The 18,118-nt window shown below is 41.1% G+C and overlaps 2 protein-coding genes across 2 annotated transcripts in view; one reads left to right on the forward strand and one right to left on the reverse strand.

The window, feature by feature from the left end:
• Positions 1 to 3,634: 3,634 nt before the first annotated feature.
• Positions 3,635 to 8,932, reverse strand: mpzl1l (myelin protein zero-like 1 like). The gene is made up of 6 exons (XM_039670334.2): positions 8,758 to 8,932; positions 7,600 to 7,760; positions 7,079 to 7,292; positions 6,758 to 6,887; positions 4,831 to 4,936; positions 3,635 to 3,859 (listed from the first exon to the last, which is right to left on the reverse strand). Exons 1-6 carry the CDS (start codon positions 8,828 to 8,830, stop codon positions 3,761 to 3,763), a joined length of 783 nt encoding a protein of 260 aa, XP_039526268.2. The 5' UTR covers positions 8,831 to 8,932; the 3' UTR covers positions 3,635 to 3,760.
• Positions 8,933 to 12,130: 3,198 nt separating this feature from the next.
• psmg1 (proteasome (prosome, macropain) assembly chaperone 1) overlaps positions 12,131 to 18,118 on the forward strand; it is a 6,507-nt gene continuing 519 nt past the window's right edge. The window contains exons 1-5 of the mRNA XM_089126200.1: positions 12,131 to 12,360; positions 14,512 to 14,600; positions 14,691 to 14,812; positions 17,194 to 17,256; positions 17,575 to 17,773. Of these exons, the coding sequence (XP_088982326.1) occupies positions 12,236 to 12,360; positions 14,512 to 14,600; positions 14,691 to 14,812; positions 17,194 to 17,256; positions 17,575 to 17,773 (598 nt within the window). The 5' untranslated portion in view covers positions 12,131 to 12,235. The remainder of the gene's footprint in view (positions 12,361 to 14,511; positions 14,601 to 14,690; positions 14,813 to 17,193; positions 17,257 to 17,574; positions 17,774 to 18,118) is intronic.

Raw genomic sequence — 18,118 nt, forward strand, 5'->3', positions numbered from 1 at the left:
GTCAGAACAGTCTGAAGGTCTGACCCGAGTTTGGAGTTTGTAGAGTTAAAGCTCTAGGAGGAGTAGCAGTCAGAAAATTTTGGGTAAGAAAAATAAGAAGAAGAATAATAATAAGTTTAAATAGGATTTCAGTAAGTTGGCTTTCTCAAGCCAACTTAATAAGTTTAAATAGGATTTCAGTAAGTTGGCTTTCTCAAGCCAACTTAATAAGTTTAAATAGGATTTCAGTAAGTTGGCTTTCTCAAGCCAACTTAATAATAATAATAAGTTTAAATAGGATTTCAGTAAGTTGGCTTTCTCAAGCCAACTTAATTACTTCTTCTGAAGCTCTGGAGAATCCGTACATGTGCTAGCTATATAATTACAGTCCAGATTCTTCCACTGAATTCTTCTTCCAAGGAAAGGGAAACTTCAGCAGGAGTTCAGTCCTCAAAACATCAATCAACAGAATCATATCAACAGATGCATATTACAGGAGATAGAGAGGGAGGAACACAGCACACAAAAACTGCCAAAAATAGAGATGTTTTTTCTGAAACCAGACTGAAACTCTGAATAAACAAGAACCATAAAAGAACATTACATGAAATAAAATCAATCAGAAATCACTAAATCCTGAACATAAGATTTTGCTAGCTTGAGCTAAAAGGGGATGACATTTTGTTCGGTTATTTATACTTAATTTTTTCTTCTCCAGTTCCTGCTTGAATTGTTGAGAGTAAACAGAGCAACAGACCCGTGATGAAGCTTCCAGAGAAACTCAATCACGTTAGATGGCCTTTATCCGCCGACACATTCGTGACATTCTGAGCGAGTTGCACTGTTTTCAAAGCGCCTCAGATTACCATCATTCTTCAGGAGGAAATTCAATCAGATGTAATTTGTTAAATCTGGCGACAGAGTAACTCTAGATAACATTGTTCTTTCACCCGTCATGTCCGAAGCTCTGGAGAATCCGCGTCTGAACACGACTATCTGAAGGGTCCTTCACCACGGGGACGGTATTCGGCTTTATGCACAGAGCTTCCTGAACTTCAGCCAGCTCCTTGTTTCCTGTCTGCCATTATTGGACAAACTGATTAATACAGGTGTGTCTGATTATTGTCGTTGTGACTACTGAGGTCAGACACACCAGTTTGTCCAATAATGGCAGACAGGAAACAAGGAGCTGGCTGAAGTTCAGGAAGTATTGTAGCTGTGCATAAAGCCAATTCTGATGAAATTCAGGAGAGTTTCCGCTCCGACTGACGCTCGAGTGATTTCCCAGAAGTCTTCAGGATGAGATGAAACGTTACCTGATGTAAACACAACTCTGCAAACACTAAAGCGACGCTGCCATCACGTGCGTTCAGAACTGCTGGATACGAGTTTCCGAATGGGAAATTCCTAGTTGGAAAATGGACACTCTCAAGTTGTATCATGAATATAATGTCATATATTTATTGTTGACACTGTTAAAATGAATACATTTTAGCAGCGTTAATTTCGTTGAGGAATAATTTTCATCATAATTTGAGCCAACTATATTTTGTTTTCTATGATACCTAAATAAAAACCAGTTTCGAATGAAACTATGACAGGAATCTATTGAAATATTCATCAACAAGAGAACATGGTCCACTCCGACTCAATATCTCCAGCCTCCCTCGGGATCCGGTCGTGGCTCTGCGGGAGGTGGGAGTTGAGACTCGGCCAAACGTTCCCAGCAATCCCTTACGGTAGGATTGGGTCTGCCGAGTCTGTCTCCTCCCCCGCCACCGGATCCAACTGATCAGTGGACAGCTCCGCCCCGAGTGTCCAAGACATACGGCCGCGGCGGGTCAGATGAAACGACCAGTCGATCATCGACCTACAGCCTAAGGTGTCCTGGTGCCACGTATATTTTCTAAGTTCAGTAATGTTATTTGTTTAATATAATGACGTTTTTTCTGTCAAAAATGACAGACGAGCACCAGAGGTTATTAATAGATGTTCTCTCCAGGACGAGTTTCTAAACCCATCAGCTTTTAGATGCAGATTTAGACGACTTCAATCTTCTGATATTTAGACGACTAAAACAAAAACAACTAAAATATGACTTTATAGCATTTCAGTCCAAAGACCATAACTCAAACTAAATCAAAGACTGCTGCCAAAATCAACTGCATTTCAGGAAAGTTTGTAAAAATGCAATACATCCATAAAAATGTTTTGAATTTGACGCAGGCAATGTTGTACTCGCGTTATTTCAGAAACACACACACCAGACATCTTCGTTCAGTTTGATATATTTATATATATATGCATGTATAAAATTAAACAGATACAGCTGTTTTCATATAAAAGCAGGAAGTGAGAAAGTTAGTTGGCGAAGGCACTCTCCCCCGGTGTTCCAGTTCACATGAGCGCGCCGCCGCGAGCGCAGGAATGTTCATCTCCAATAACAAAAATAATCATCTATGCAAAAACATCCAACAAAACGAGTCCAGCATCAGGAGCGAAAGGAATGGTCCTGATCCTGGTTACACTCAAAAGCGTTCAAAAGTGTCAGAACTTTCACAAATAAAACAAGACTTAAGTTACGACACATCAAATGTCCATGGAAGGAGTTTACGAGTTTTAAGACATAAAAGTGGAATGAGTGCGGAGTGTTTGAGATGCTTTACACACACTAAACTAACACTGAAGGCATTTCTACACTAACTCTAGAACCGTTCGTTCACACATGCTCAGCTTCTGGAGTGTTTATGAGGCCATTACCCATCATGCTCCCTGATGTCCGTCACATGCACACGCAGCTGTCAATCACACCACACAACCAAACCATCTTAATCAGTCTTTGGAAACATTATTACAAACTGCAACAATAACATACCATAGTTTATAAAAAAATAAAACTACTACACTAATATTTTCATGTAATTCAGTCACAAAAACAAATCTTTTCTCGACACACATGATATGATGCTTGTTTGATTCTCTGGTGGAATGCGAGATTGGATGCATGCACAAAAAATTAAAAAAATAAAATCAATAATAAATTTACAAAACATGGCATACAAGTATTTCTACATCATGGCATTTAGAAATAAAACTTTTACTGTAGTATTTTTAATATCATAAAAAAAAAAATATGTTCCTAAAGAAAGGCTCCTTTTTCTCTATGAAAATGATCATTTCTTTGTTTGACTGATTTTGTGGTGAAAAGGATGAAGCTTGACCTTTAACATAAATGAGAAATAACTGAACAAATGTAAAATAAGCGCATGTCCCCCAGACCTCTCATGGGTCATTCATTATGCAAAAAGCATTATTCATTAGTGTTTGGAATGGATCATTATTTAAGATGAGTTAGTGTTTATGTTGATTTATATGTTTTGAATAAACACAGCATGACAGTCATTTGTAGGATAATAAAGTAAAGCCGTACTGTACGGACGTGTGTGTGGAATGTAACAGAACTGCATTTTCTCAATGTAAAATCTGATCAGTTTGGTTTTGTGGTGAGATTCAGCATCGACATCCTCTCAGCTGCGTTATTTAACTGTAGAAACTCACACACACACACACACACACACACACACACACACATTTGTTTAACTATACTTGTGAGGACCTCCATAGGCGTAATGTTTTTTTTACGGTCCAAACTGTATTTCTATTCCACTACACAAACACGATCCCTAAACCTACCCATCACACACACACACACACACACACACACACACACACACACAGACAGACAGAAGAGCGAGTCTCGTCAGGGATCATCAGTCCAGCTCTAGTTCTTCCTGATGTCGGCGTACACCACCGGCTCCATCTTGTGGATGGAGGAGTTCTTGCTGCCGGAGTGATCGAGCTGAGCGTAGATCACCGGCCCCTGACACACACACACACACACACCGCATGAGTTGAAATATCATTATACACACTACACACTGCTGCTCATGGGGGATTCCAGAGAGCAGAACCAGTTTCATCTATTATGAAAACACTGCAGCAACAACAATAAAACAAAAAACATCTATAATTATATTTTTTGTGTGTATTATATATTTTACTATTTTTATTATAAACATTAAACAAATCAATAAAATAATACATTACTGTTGCACTCTACAATGAATTATTACTGCTTATAAAAATAATGCTGGAACATTACAATACGCTTACATTAGTCACATGAACTATAAATGGAAAACACTTCTAAAAGATGTAATGATCATTTCTATATTTCCTAAAGCATTATTAAAGCAACACTGAGTTAATGCACTGTCCACGGGCGAGAGCGTCTCAGTGCTGTCAAAATAAAAGTCCTGCTGAAACACTTCAAATATCGGCCAATAAACATCAGTGTGTGATTAATCAGTCGAGCTCTCGATATAATCACCGTCCAGCTGAACACACACACACACACACACACACACACACACACACAAGATGCATGAGGAGGAGAGGAAGCTATGCATGTAAACAATGGATCAGCACTGACGACACACACACACACACACACTCTCACTCTGTCACTCACTCACTCAACACACACTCACTCACTCACTCTCTCTCTCACCCACACACACACACACACACACACACACACACACACTCTTCCACACTCTCTCACTCACTCACTCACTCAACACACACTCACTCACTCTCTCTCTCTCTCTCACCCACACACACACACTCTCTCACACACTCTCTCTCTCTCTCACACACACACACACACACACACACTCTCTGCCACACTCTCTCACTCACTCACTCACTGTCTCACACACTCTCTCTCTCTCTCTCTCTCTCTCACACACACACACACACACACACACACTGGCAGTGAGTGGGTCGTACCTGTACGGGGGCGGAGGGGCTGGAGCAGCGTGAATTGTCGTTACTCGACTCCGCCTTCTTCCCCACCCGAGTGTTCTGTGAGCTCACACTCTCTAACGAGGTGCAGCTACACACACACACACACACACACACACACACACACACAGAGAGATGGACGCAGACACAAATGAGATGACAAGCAATATGATACAAACGCCACAACACCAGCTGTTCAGATCACACACACACACACACACACACACGCAGAAGGGATGACCGGCAGACGGGTTAATGAGACACACACACACGCAGAATAACGCAGACACGTGACGTCTCGTATTTCACACACAAATCCTGATTTTTGTCGTATGTACTGAAGTTTGCATCATTATTTGTGCTTCATAATGTGTGTTTCCATGCACTCACCGATGAAGCCCACTTCAGACTCGGTGTTGTGTTTACATGCACACTAAAATCTCCGATTCGCATTCGTTTAACGAGCGTTTCATTTATTCCTAGCGCTGATGTCACCGAGTACAGTAAGGGATACTCAGGATGATGGGATGTCCATCATCCTGATCTCTGTGGAACATGTCATTAGCTCAGTACAGACACAGCAGCAAGCCGGCGGCTTTTAGTCGACACGACTGAACAAAAAACACTCATTACCCACAGAAATACAAGATACATGATCTGAGATTAAACCGTTACCTTTAATTATCATATAATCCACCATCGTGCACAGCGTCCTGGAGACAAGATGAACACAGCAGCACATTACACTGCTGAACGCCTCTGATTCATGTGAATACAGTCGAAATATAGACCAATCAGAAGAAAGGATTCCAGAGAGCCGTGATTTAATAGCTTTTGTCTGAAACATAAAAGCTGATGTATAAGCCAATCAGTCTTTCAAAGACATAAACGTATGCGTGTTTAAGATGAAAACAAATGTGAATATTTTTTAATCAAATTGAGAAAATGTCACTGAGGTCCAGCCGAATCACGTTGTCGGACCGAAGCGGCGATCATGGAGTGCATGTAAACGATCACATTTAACCACAGTATTCTCCATCGTGACTCATTAGATTCTTATTTCCATAATAAAATCAGCCTATTCAAATCATTATAGATTCAAAACAGCACCACATACGACTACATTTTTTCACATTAAAGAGACTTTGAAGGGACGATGTCACATGACGCGTTACGGTGCGGCCCCATTAGTTAACATCAGTTGATCATTAAAGCCCCCCTGTGGTCAATCGTTTAAAACTCTTCCTCCCTCAAAACTAATTTTTTCATGCCATTACAAAATATCTTGAATGTAACTCGACACCCTTGCCTCGTTTAGTATGCACGGTGCAATTAATATGCAAATGAGCCCCGCCTCCACTCACTCACTCACTCACTCAGAGATCCGCTGGTGTGTGTTAAAGCGTGCTAATAACACCACACACACACACACACACACACACACGAACAACAGCAAACGCTGGATTTACACCACAGGGGGACTTTAACTGGCAGGGAGTGATGCGTCTGTTATGGTATTTATTCATCTTTGTCAACATTAGTTAATACATTTCATCTGTTGATTGTTAGCTCACGTTAGCTGAGGTTCATTGTGTCATATCAACAGAATAACGATAATTCAATAATGTATTAGTAAACGGAAATGGACCTTGATTAAGATTACGCAGCGCTGTAGACTGATGTTAACTGATGTTTTCCCGCCCTCATGTGATCAGCTGGTCACGAGAGATGTGTGTGTGAACTACGAGTCGAGAGGTTAGTGAGGGTCACCTGATGGGTTAACTCGACACACACCGTTTGACTAGAATCTGGTTTAGTGTCAAAACCTCTCAGTCCTGACGTCATGCTCCATGCACACACACGGTTAACCCACATGACCTATGACCCCAGAGTGTGTGAGGACGCCACATACCCTTCGTAGTCGTGAGTGGGCTCCTGCCGGCGGATGATGAGGTACGTGACCACAGAGATGATGATGATGCCGATCACGGCCCCGATCACACCGCCCACGATCACCGCAGCGCTGGTGTGAGGAAGAGCCTCTGAACACACACACACACACACACCGCTGTTTATGATTGTGTACATCATTACTGAGAATCAGTTCATCTTCATCATCAATCATCATCTCTTCTCTGATGATGTGGGCGGGGCCACCTGTCACTCACAGGAGATCAGCCAATAGCAAACCACAACCATCAAGCCCCGCCCACAGGTGTTCCTGAGCGCTCACCTCTCATGACGACTCTGACTTTAGTGACGGACATCTGCCCGGTGATGTCCGGCGGGTTCTTCACGTCGCAGCTGAAGGTGCCGTTGTCCTTGAACTGCATCTGGATCACGCGGATCGACGCGTCCTTCTTGTTCATGTCTCCGGCCCATTCCACACGGGACTTAAACTGCGGGAGCGAGCCCGGAAACGGCCTCCCACCGGCGTGATAGAAGATCTGTGCAGGACCAACACATCCATGATGATCACGTGATGCCTGACATCATTAGACAAACATATGTGGCCCTGAACCACAAAACCAGTCGAAAATCGCCTTTAACGTTTCTACATTGTCCATACATAATAAAAAATGTATTTCACGGTAGGAAATTTACAGAATATTTTCATCAACCCGAATATTCGAATACAATATTTTGGAAAAATTCCCACCCCTGATACTGTGCATTGTTGGCTTTTGCCACAAATATACCCGTGCGACTGGTTTAGTGGTCCAGGGTCACATGATACGGCAGAGTACGACTCACCGAGGTGGGCTGTCCCGTGTCCCCCTCCGGCAGGAAGTACCACGTCACCGAAGCCGCACTGCCCACCACCTCCTTCGACTTGAAGCTGCAGCTCAGAGTCGCCGTGGTCCCGTTCTCCACGAACACCTCGGCGGGAGTGAACACGTCTATCGCCGGCACGCCTGAAACACACATCAACACATCTTACAGGAGCACACACAAACAATCCCCTAAAAATACTAAGTATTAAATTAAAAAAACATTGTAAAACTAAAATATAGTAGATTACTTTGATTGAAATAAAAATAAAATAATAATTCGGTTACTTTTGACCACCACACAAAGAGTACCAGAGGGTAAATGTTTAGATTTCAAATAACGAATTGAAGTAGGAACATAATTATGTAATTACAAAGTTATTATAATGTTATGAGTACACTACAAATGAACGAATGTGCAATTTATTTTTTCCTTGAAAAAGGTGGACGTGTATTGTACTTGAAATAAAACCAAATTAATAGAATTTAAGCTTAAAATTGGCGTCATTGTCTACATGCTACATCAATACCATAGACAGTAAAAGATACAGGCGTGACCTCTTCAAACAATACCATGGTATATTTTAGTACAATTTAGACGCAGTATAAAAACAGACCATGTAAATTGTGTTATTTAAAGATTACACCAGATGCTCATTAAAATACACGAAATAAAATAATTAATTTAGATTTGAGTCTTTATTGTCTCCTGGTTTATTAATCAAGCTGATAATTCGGGTTTGATCTAACGTTAATTAAACCTAAAACATTAAAAAATACAATAGTACGTGAATAAATTATGTGAGTTATTAATCAAAAGAACGTTTTCGTGAGTAAATAATAGGATGTGATATGATATAATGTAAGGGAGGCTAACGTGCTAACAGAACAATACGAGCTAAACTTCCTGATCTGAGAAACACTTTCAACACACACACACACTGGATGTATTCAAACGAGCTGCTTCAGAACATTACATTAACACAAACAATAGATGTTCTTTATAGACTCACTTCATGTGATTTCATATAAAATCACCAGATAATTATTAATGTTAACTGAAACTAGCATGTTAGCACGGAGCTGCACTAACGCTCACGTATGACGTCAAAACGCCTCAGAGAAATCAAACAGAACTTACCCGCGATAATAAACACCACAAACACACACAAGGAAACATAACTGTGTGTGGAAATCGGGAGCCTTATTTCCATACTTTAGATTTCATAGATGTCGCCCGAGTAAACAGAGCCTCAGTGTTTGTTTACAGCATCAGACCGACGGAGTTTCCCGCTGATCTCAGATCAGACTCGGTGACATCAGCACGGTGTGGCAACCACACTCTATAGGTCTCAGATCAGCACTAGTGTACCGAACACACTCTACTGGCCTCAGATCAGCACTAGTGTACCGAACACACTCTACTGGTCTCAGATCAGCACTAGTGTACCGAACACACTCTGGTCTCAGATCAGCACTAGTGTACCGAACACACTCTACTGGTCTCAGATCAGCACTAGTGTACCGAACACACTCTGGTCTCAGATCAGCACTAGTGTACCGAACACACTCTACTGGCCTCAGATCAGCTCTGATGTTCCGAACACACTCTACTGGCCTCAGATCAGCACTAGTGTACCGAATACACTCTACTGGTCTCAGATCAGCGCTAGTGTACCGAACACAATCTACTGGTCTCAGATCAGCACTGGTGTAGTAGCGAACAGTACACACTCTACTGGTCTCAGATCAGCACTAATGTAGTAGCGAACACACTTCTACTGGTCTCAGATCAGCACTAATGTAGTAGCGAACAGTACACTCTACTGGTCTCAGATCAGCACTAGTGTACCGAACACACTACTGGTCTCAGATCAGCACTGGTGTAGTAGCGAACAGTACACACTCTACTGGTCTCAGATCAGCACTGGTGTAGTAGCGAACAGTACACACTCTACTGGTCTCAGATCAGCACTAATGTAGTAGCGAACACACTTCTACTGGTCTCAGATCAGCACTAATGTAGTAGCGAACAGTACACTCTACTGGTCTCAGATCAGCACTAGTGTACCGAACACACTACTGGTCTCAGATCAGCACTGGTGTAGTAGCGAACAGTACACACTCTACTGGTCTCAGATCAGCACTAATGTAGTAGCGAACACACTTCTACTGGTCTCAGATCAGCACTAATGTAGTAGCGAACAGTACACTCTACTGGTCTCAGATCAGCACTAGTGTACCGAACACACTACTGGTCTCAGATCAGCACTAGTGTACCGAACACACTCTACTGGTCTCAGATCAGCACTATAGTGTACCGAACACACTCTACTGGCCTCAGATCAGCTCTGATGTTCCGAACACACTCTACTGGCCTCAGATCAGCACTAGTGTACCGAACACACTCTACTGGTCTCAGATCAGCACTAGTGTACCGAACACACTCTACTGGTCTCAGATCAGCACTATAGTGTACCGAACACACTCTACTGGTCTCAGATCAGCACTAGTGTACCGAACACACTCTACTGGTCTCAGATCAGCACTATAGTGTACCGAACACACTCTACTGGCCTCAGATCAGCTCTGATGTTCCGAACACACTCTACTGGCCTCAGATCAGCACTAGTGTACCGAACACACTCTACTGGTCTCAGATCAGCACTAGTGTACCGAACACACTCTACTGGCCTCAGATCAGCTCTGATGTTCCGAACACACTCTACTGGCCTCAGATCAGCACTAGTGTACCGAATACACTCTACTGGTCTCAGATCAGCACTAGTGTACCGAACACACTCTACTGGTCTCAGATCAGCACTATAGTGTACCGAACACACTCTACTGGTCTCAGATCAGCACTATAGTGTACCGAACACACTCTACTGGTCTCAGATCAGCACTAGTGTACCGAACACACTCTACTGGTCTCAGATCAGCACTAGTGTACCGAACACACTCTACTGGTCTCAGATCAGCACTATAGTGTACCGAACACACTCTACTGGCCTCAGATCAGCTCTGATGTTCCGAACACACTCTACTGGCCTCAGATCAGCACTAGTGTACCGAATACACGCTACTGGTCTCAGATCAGCGCTAGTGTACCGAACACAATCTACTGGTCTCAGATCAGCTCTGATGTTCCGAACACACTCTACTGGTCTCAGATCAGCACTAGTGTACCGAACACACTCTACTGGTCTCAGATCAGCACTAGTGTACCGAACACACTCTACTGGTCTCAGATCAGCACTAGTGTACCGAACACACTCTACTGGTCTCAGATCAGCAGCACTAGTGTACCGAACACACTCTACTGGTCTCAGATCAGCACTATAGTGTACCGAACACACTCTACTGGCCTCAGATCAGCTCTGATGTTCCGAACACACTCTACTGGTCTCAGATCAGCACTAGTGTACCGAACACACTCTACTGGTCTCAGATCAGCTCTGATGTTCCGAACACACTCTACTGGTCTCAGATCAGCACTAGTGTACCGAACACACTCTACTGGTCTCAGATCAGCAGCACTAGTGTACCGAACACACTCTACTGGTCTCAGATCAGCACTATAGTGTACCGAACACACTCTACTGGCCTCAGATCAGCTCTGATGTTCCGAACACACTCTACTGGTCTCAGATCAGCACTGGTGTACCGAACACACTCTACTGGTCTCAGATCAGCACTATAGTGTACCGAACACACTCTACTGGCCTCAGATCAGCTCTGATGTTCCGAACACACTTTACTGGTCTCAGATCAGCACTAGTGTACCGAACACACTCTACTGGTCTCAGATCAGCACTAGTGTACCGAACACACTCTACTGGTCTCAGATCAGCACTAGTGTACCGAACACACTCTACTGGTCTCAGATCAGCACTAGTGTACCGAACACACTCTATTGGTCTCAGATCAGCTCTGATGTTCCGAATGTAATGAACTACTGATCTCAGATCGGAGATTGGGTAAACAGTATTTTAAATAAAAAAGGTTATAATAAAGATTTGAATACATTTGCTTTGCATTCTGACAGTTGGCGCAAGAATTGTAATAAAAACAAACCTGTCACACAAACGTCTGTGTTTGATGATGAGACAATGACAGTGAGATTCTGATTGTGATCTTAGTTTTAATAATACCAGAGCCCGTCTAACGGATACTAACATATTTATTGATAATGTATTATTATGATTTTTATATATAATTGTATCACAGCTCATATTAATTCACCAACAAGAAAAACAAGACTTTAAAAAGTTTTAATAAGAAACCAAGTAGAACGACTTCAATTTACAAAACCTTTCATTGTATACTCTTGTTGATGTCTATAAATTAATTTTATTCCCTCATGTTCTTTTTCTTATTTCTGAATTTTCTTACAATAGCATTTTTTGGGGTATTATGTTGATATTGTTGTTAAATTGTATTCGACATTTTGTTTTGTTTTTTGCATTAAAAAAACTGTCCAATCATAAAAATAACTGAAAACAACATAAAAGTCTCTTGCCGTTCTACTTCCGGTGTATGTCGGGCTAGTAGCGGAGCATCGATCGTTACACAGCGGGTTTGACTCGCATTGTTATTAATCTCAATAATCTTCTATTATGGCGACTTTCTTCGGCGAGGTGTTGTCGGTGTACTCAAGAGCTGTCGAGGAGGATGAGTATGATGATATGACGAGGGAAAACGAGGAAGATGAACAGATCCTACGGGAAATCGAGGAGAAGAGGTAAAACCATTAATTATATTTATTCATAATGCAATAAACTGTGTCCATGCGGGACATTTGATTTAAAGCCTTATTTCATCGGCTTTATGAGACTAAATCAAAACTATCCTTTCGGTTTCACTTCAGCCGCGTGTGTTTCTGTCAAGCTGTATTCTGTCAATATGTTTAGTTGCTTTGGTGTTTTTAGTATTATTTTATGTACGTGTATTCCCAGCTTTGGCAATATTGTATTACTTAAAGTGATGCCATAAAGCAATTTTAAGTTTTAATATGGATCACTGATCACGTCACAGATTAATCAATACACACACACACACACACACACACACACACACACACACACACACACACACACACACACAGTTTCAAAGCAGCATGTTAAATATCTTAATGTGGGTTTTTCTATATGATTGATTATAACTTAAAGGTGCCCTCTGGGATTTAAAATCAAATCATACAACATGTTCCATACCAGATGGGGGCAGTATACCTCCAGAAATACCTCCACGGCCACGCGCTCTCTCATGTCTTCAAACAATATGGGCGAGTGCTGTGTTGCTCTGTCTCCCTCGTGCATATTAATCAAATCAATTGACACGATAGTAAAAGGTTGGAAGACCGCAGTTTCACGTGGAGCATTTGGAGATTTTCAGAGATTAGAGACTTAATGAACAACATCTCAATACTAAATTATAAGGGCCGTCTCATAGACAAGTCGGTGCATTTCGACGATATGGGAAAATTAAAGCCCAGGCTATTATTTCTAGTTTTATGATATTCGATTTGTTCATATTACATTTTTTATCATTAGTTTGAATTAATTTGACAGACAGCATTCCCTGATGTGGACCAAGCTAGCGTCTTTCAGAGCTGCCAACTCTCACAACACTTTTCACACACTCTCACGCCACACATCAATTTTGTCATGCACAGAAAAGGACACGGAGACCGATCTCAGCTCTCAGATTCTGTTCATTTTATTATGCAATTCAAACAATAAATACAGTATTGGCGCTTTACACGACAGATCCCTAGCACACGTGAACCGATCATCTCTACTAGCTAATGGTAAAAGAACACGAACACTGTTAAAAGATACAGTATGCTACAACTTACCAAAATGTATTCCTCATGCATAATATCGACCAATTATTGTTTTTTAACTCTTCCCTGAACTGAAATGTAGTAGTGGGCTGTATTTTCCACACGACTGACGTCAGGTTCAAGTACACACAAGCTGGCGCGAGCGCGACTCACTCGTGTACTGCAGTTTGGCTGGTGGTAACGTTGCCCGCCCGCATACCGCCTCCCATGGTCGAAACTGGTATTACGACACCTGCCGGGCCGGGGCTAGTAATTTAGCATGCTAATTCAGATTAATATCTCGGCAGCACTATAACGTGTCAGTTTTTTAATGACATCATCAACCTTATTTCTTCTCAATCTTTTGATGCGTGTAGCTCATTTTTGGGATATTTTAACCTCAATTTTTACAGATGGCACCTTTAATTATGAAAAAAAGTCCAAATTGGCATACAAGTCATATGACATTAAAAAGTTTCAATTATGACAAATTGAAATTATATGACTCATAATTACAACTTTTTATGTCTCTTAGTATTTCAATTTCTAATTTAGTGTCATAATTACGAGCTAAATAGCTAAACAACTCATAACAACAACTTTTAATGTCACAATTTACACATTCTGTCTTCATTTTGCCAATTTCTACTTTTAATGTCATAATTATGAATGATTTACAAATGGTTCATAATTATGAAGGTAACCTAATTATAGACAGCAGACTTTTAAATTATTATTTCATTACTGGCTTTCCTGTAGCTCAACATTGGTGCAACGCCAAGGTAATGGGTTCGATTCCCAGGGAAAGCAAGAGCTGATAAAAATGTAAATGTGTGCCTTTAAATGCAGTGTAAGTTGCTTTGGATTAAAGTGTCTGCCTAATGCATGAATGTAAATGAACTTTTTTCTCATAATATGTCTGTCATAATTTTGACACTTTATTTCATAATTATGATTTAGCATGTCATAAGCATAATTTTGTGGCGGGATTGGAATGGGCTTCATGTGAGCTGCGGTTGATAATGAAAGTAATGTGTGTGTGTGTGTGTGTGTGTGTGTGTGTGTCAGGCGTGTGGATGTGCACTGGATCTCACACACAGACAGTGGGTCCCTGTCGTGTTCGGATCTAATCATCGCTGTGGGTCCAAACGCCACTGGTGAGAAACATCACGCTTCGCTCTAGAGATCTTGCAGAACCTGAGCTTGTTCTCCAGTTCCCCTGTTCTCATGTTCTCCTGTTCTCTCAGGCTTCGTCTCGGCGTACGTGTTGAGCTCTGGCGGCTGGCAGGCCGTGGCCCGGGTCTCCCTGTGGAACGAGCGGAGCCGAACTGACGGAGAGCAGTCATGTGTCCTGTACCAGCAGAAGCAGGTGAGATCACTTTCATGTCACTTGCATTTACATTTAATCTATGAACAGATGCTTATGAAGAATTCAAATTACAACTTGCCTATTTTTACTTAGAATCCTATAATATAGTAAAATTAATGATGGATATAGGCCCATATGATTTACTTTAAAGCTGCCGTCGGCAACAGTTTTTTGATCATATTCAGTGAAATCGACACTATAATCCGACAGAACAACATAAATAAACTGGTTTTAGGAAAAAACCCGAGCTTCTAACTCCATCTGGAGTGTGTTATTTGTTTTGGAAAACTCCTGCGCTCCCGTATCATCGGGTGCAGTCACTATCACGTTACTATCACACGCACACGCCTGAAGTTCGCGCAGTGAGGAAGAGTGATGGCAGAACACTAACAAACCAAGTTAGCTCATTTAGAGTATAAATCACGTTAGCAATTGCAATATACTGGTAGATTAGCCAGGCCAGCATACCTTACAATCCATGGTGTTGATGGATGCTGATGAGACGGTCGCGTTCACAGATAACGAACTCTGTGGGAGGGTGTTCGTTGATAGTGGGGGAGGGGCATGAGAGTTATAAGTCCACTCAATCTGCCAGACTTGCCGACCGCAGCTTTAATGGAGGGGTGGCCCCGAATAGTCGAAGATTCGATGCACCAATAGGAGGAGCCTGATTCGTCTCCCAATCTCACGGTCGAATCTTCGCAGGTTATATGAGGTGCTCTTCTGTCAATACGTTAATATAGGAGCCTAATGCGGTAAGTACAAATGTACAAAGAAAGAAGCTTCTAATGAATATTTTTAACGTGCGTGAATAAACGCCTAACACCCCGTGACCACAGATTAGGGCTGGGTGATGTGGCCAAAAAAAATTATCACGATATTTTTTTTATATCAGTCGATATCGATAATTATCACGATATATGTCAAGTTTAAAGGCAGATTTTTGCTCCTAAGTGAAAGTTGTATAAACCAGAGTGTTAATTGTGTTTTAAACTACTCTTTATTGTCAGAACATATCATGACAAACACTTGCCAAACAGGTGAACATTTCACAAATATGAGGTAGAACATTCAAACATTTTTCATTTTTCCTTAAAATAAATATATGAATAGAAAAATATTTCTTCAGCACAGTTTGCAGTGCAGGCTGCAATATTCAAATTACATGTTTTGTCTCAAAATGCATATTTGACAGTGAGTTTACAGTAATCTGCATCCTAACTCAAGCTAATACTACGCTAATGTTAAATTTATGTTCATTAACAAAAAACAGTAAAATCTGTTGTTGTTTTTTTCTTTCTTTTTTTTAATGTAACGACCACATTTTTATTTGGTAAAATGTAATATCTGACTGAGTTGTATTAAAATTAACCATTGGTCATCCAGTGTCATGCATTTAGATGATGATAACCACAGATAAAACCAGGCATAGCCTATAACTCAGCACCTCACTATCATGGCATAACTTTATGGTTTCTGTGGTATTTGTATGAAAACAGTGGCCTATACTGTATGGGCAGATAAGCAGAAGAACCCAGAAGTCAATCAGCGCGTTTTATCTATTTGAAAAGACTGAAACAGACGCGTGCAGAGACACACACACACACACACACACACACACACACACACACACACAGAGAGAGAGAGAGTGAAAGTCTGGATTCGGTCTCGATCAGGATCAAGTGATTTTAGTTAAACCGCCGCTCCAGTTTAGTGTGTATTGTTGTTTCTGCAGTTACAAAGACAAAGTTGACAATTCTGGTGATAGTTTTGTTATTTTAATAATTTCTTTAATTTTACTTTATTTATTGATCACTCAGGGTTATCTAAATTAACGATTGTGGCGTGTGTTTTGAATGTTTGTTCCCCTGCACTTTAGGCACTTTGCACACATTTGTTCTGCATCTTCTGACTTGATTCAGACTTTTCATTTTGATTTCATTTTGTATTTTTATTTATTAGAAAGATATATTCTGTCGTAATTTCATTCTTTAAATGAATTGTTTATTGTTCGGTGCGTCGCACAGGCAATTTAGCTGATGTGTTTTGATTTCCATGTGAAATGCAAATCCTGTCTGCAGTGTGGCCCAAATGTGTTTCTACATTTTCTTCTATATGTTAAATAGTTAAAGCCCCGCCCCCTCCCTATTTTGACTATGAAAACCGTTAGACAGGACAGCCCTACTTTAATGCTGTGAAAATTACTTAAAAAAATGATTAAATTGTATTTCATTAATTATTTTAGAATACGATAATTATAGAGATATAATTAATTATATATGCAATATAATTTAAACTTCACAATTGTTGCAGTTGTCATTATACATAATCTTGAAAAACAATGCAAACGAACCCTGTAATGTGTGTGTGTGTGTGTGCAGGTGCTGATATGCCAGTGCTCCTGTTACGTTGCTGAAGATCAGCTGTTCCAGTGGACGGAGAAGGTGAAGCTCTAACACACACACACACACACACACACACACAATTATTTATTTGGAATGACCAATACTGATTAACACAACACAGCATCCAAATATTCACAAAGAGCCTGTTATGTTTCACTCGACAATACACACATCGACAATACACACATCGACAATACACACATCGACAATACACACATCAACAATACACACATCAACAATACACACATCGACAATACACACATCAACAATAGTCACAACCACATGAATATATAAATAAATAGACTATGACTAGAGGTGACATCGCCTTCTCCAAACACACACACACTCTGTGTGCAGGTGCTGGGCTGTGTTCAGGCCCGAGGGCTGTGTGTGACGCTGCTGTCCGACTGCTCTGTGTCCGAGTGTAAGTCTTCAGACTACCTGAGTGGGAGCAGCACACCGTTCCTGCGCTGCCTGAAGACCAGCACACACACCAGTGCCGTCGCCTGCCCACCACTGGAGCCGCCCAACATCAGCTGTGGCCTGGCAGCTGCAGGTGTGTGTGTGTGTGTGTGTGTGAGGGCTGTGCAACGATAAGTGGTGATCAAATAGCTCAAAATACCAGATCATTTATTATAGATTGTCAAATTTGCCCCATTTTGACTTTTTTGTGTGTGTGTCCCTTTAAATGCAAATGAGCTTCAGCTCCGCCTCCATTCAGAAGAGGGCGGAGTCACACGCGCCTCAGAGACTCCGGCAATAACGACACATCTCACTACATTATTTATGTATATGATAATATTAAATATATACAGTATATACATGCAAATATTTCTTAAATATACACACACACACACACACACACACACATATGAGAGTATTTATACACACAAAATAATTA

Source organism: Pimephales promelas, chromosome 23 (genome assembly GCF_988280905.1).
Source record: "Pimephales promelas chromosome 23, fPimPro1.hap1.1, whole genome shotgun sequence".
Lineage (NCBI taxonomy): Eukaryota > Metazoa > Chordata > Actinopteri > Cypriniformes > Leuciscidae > Pimephales > Pimephales promelas.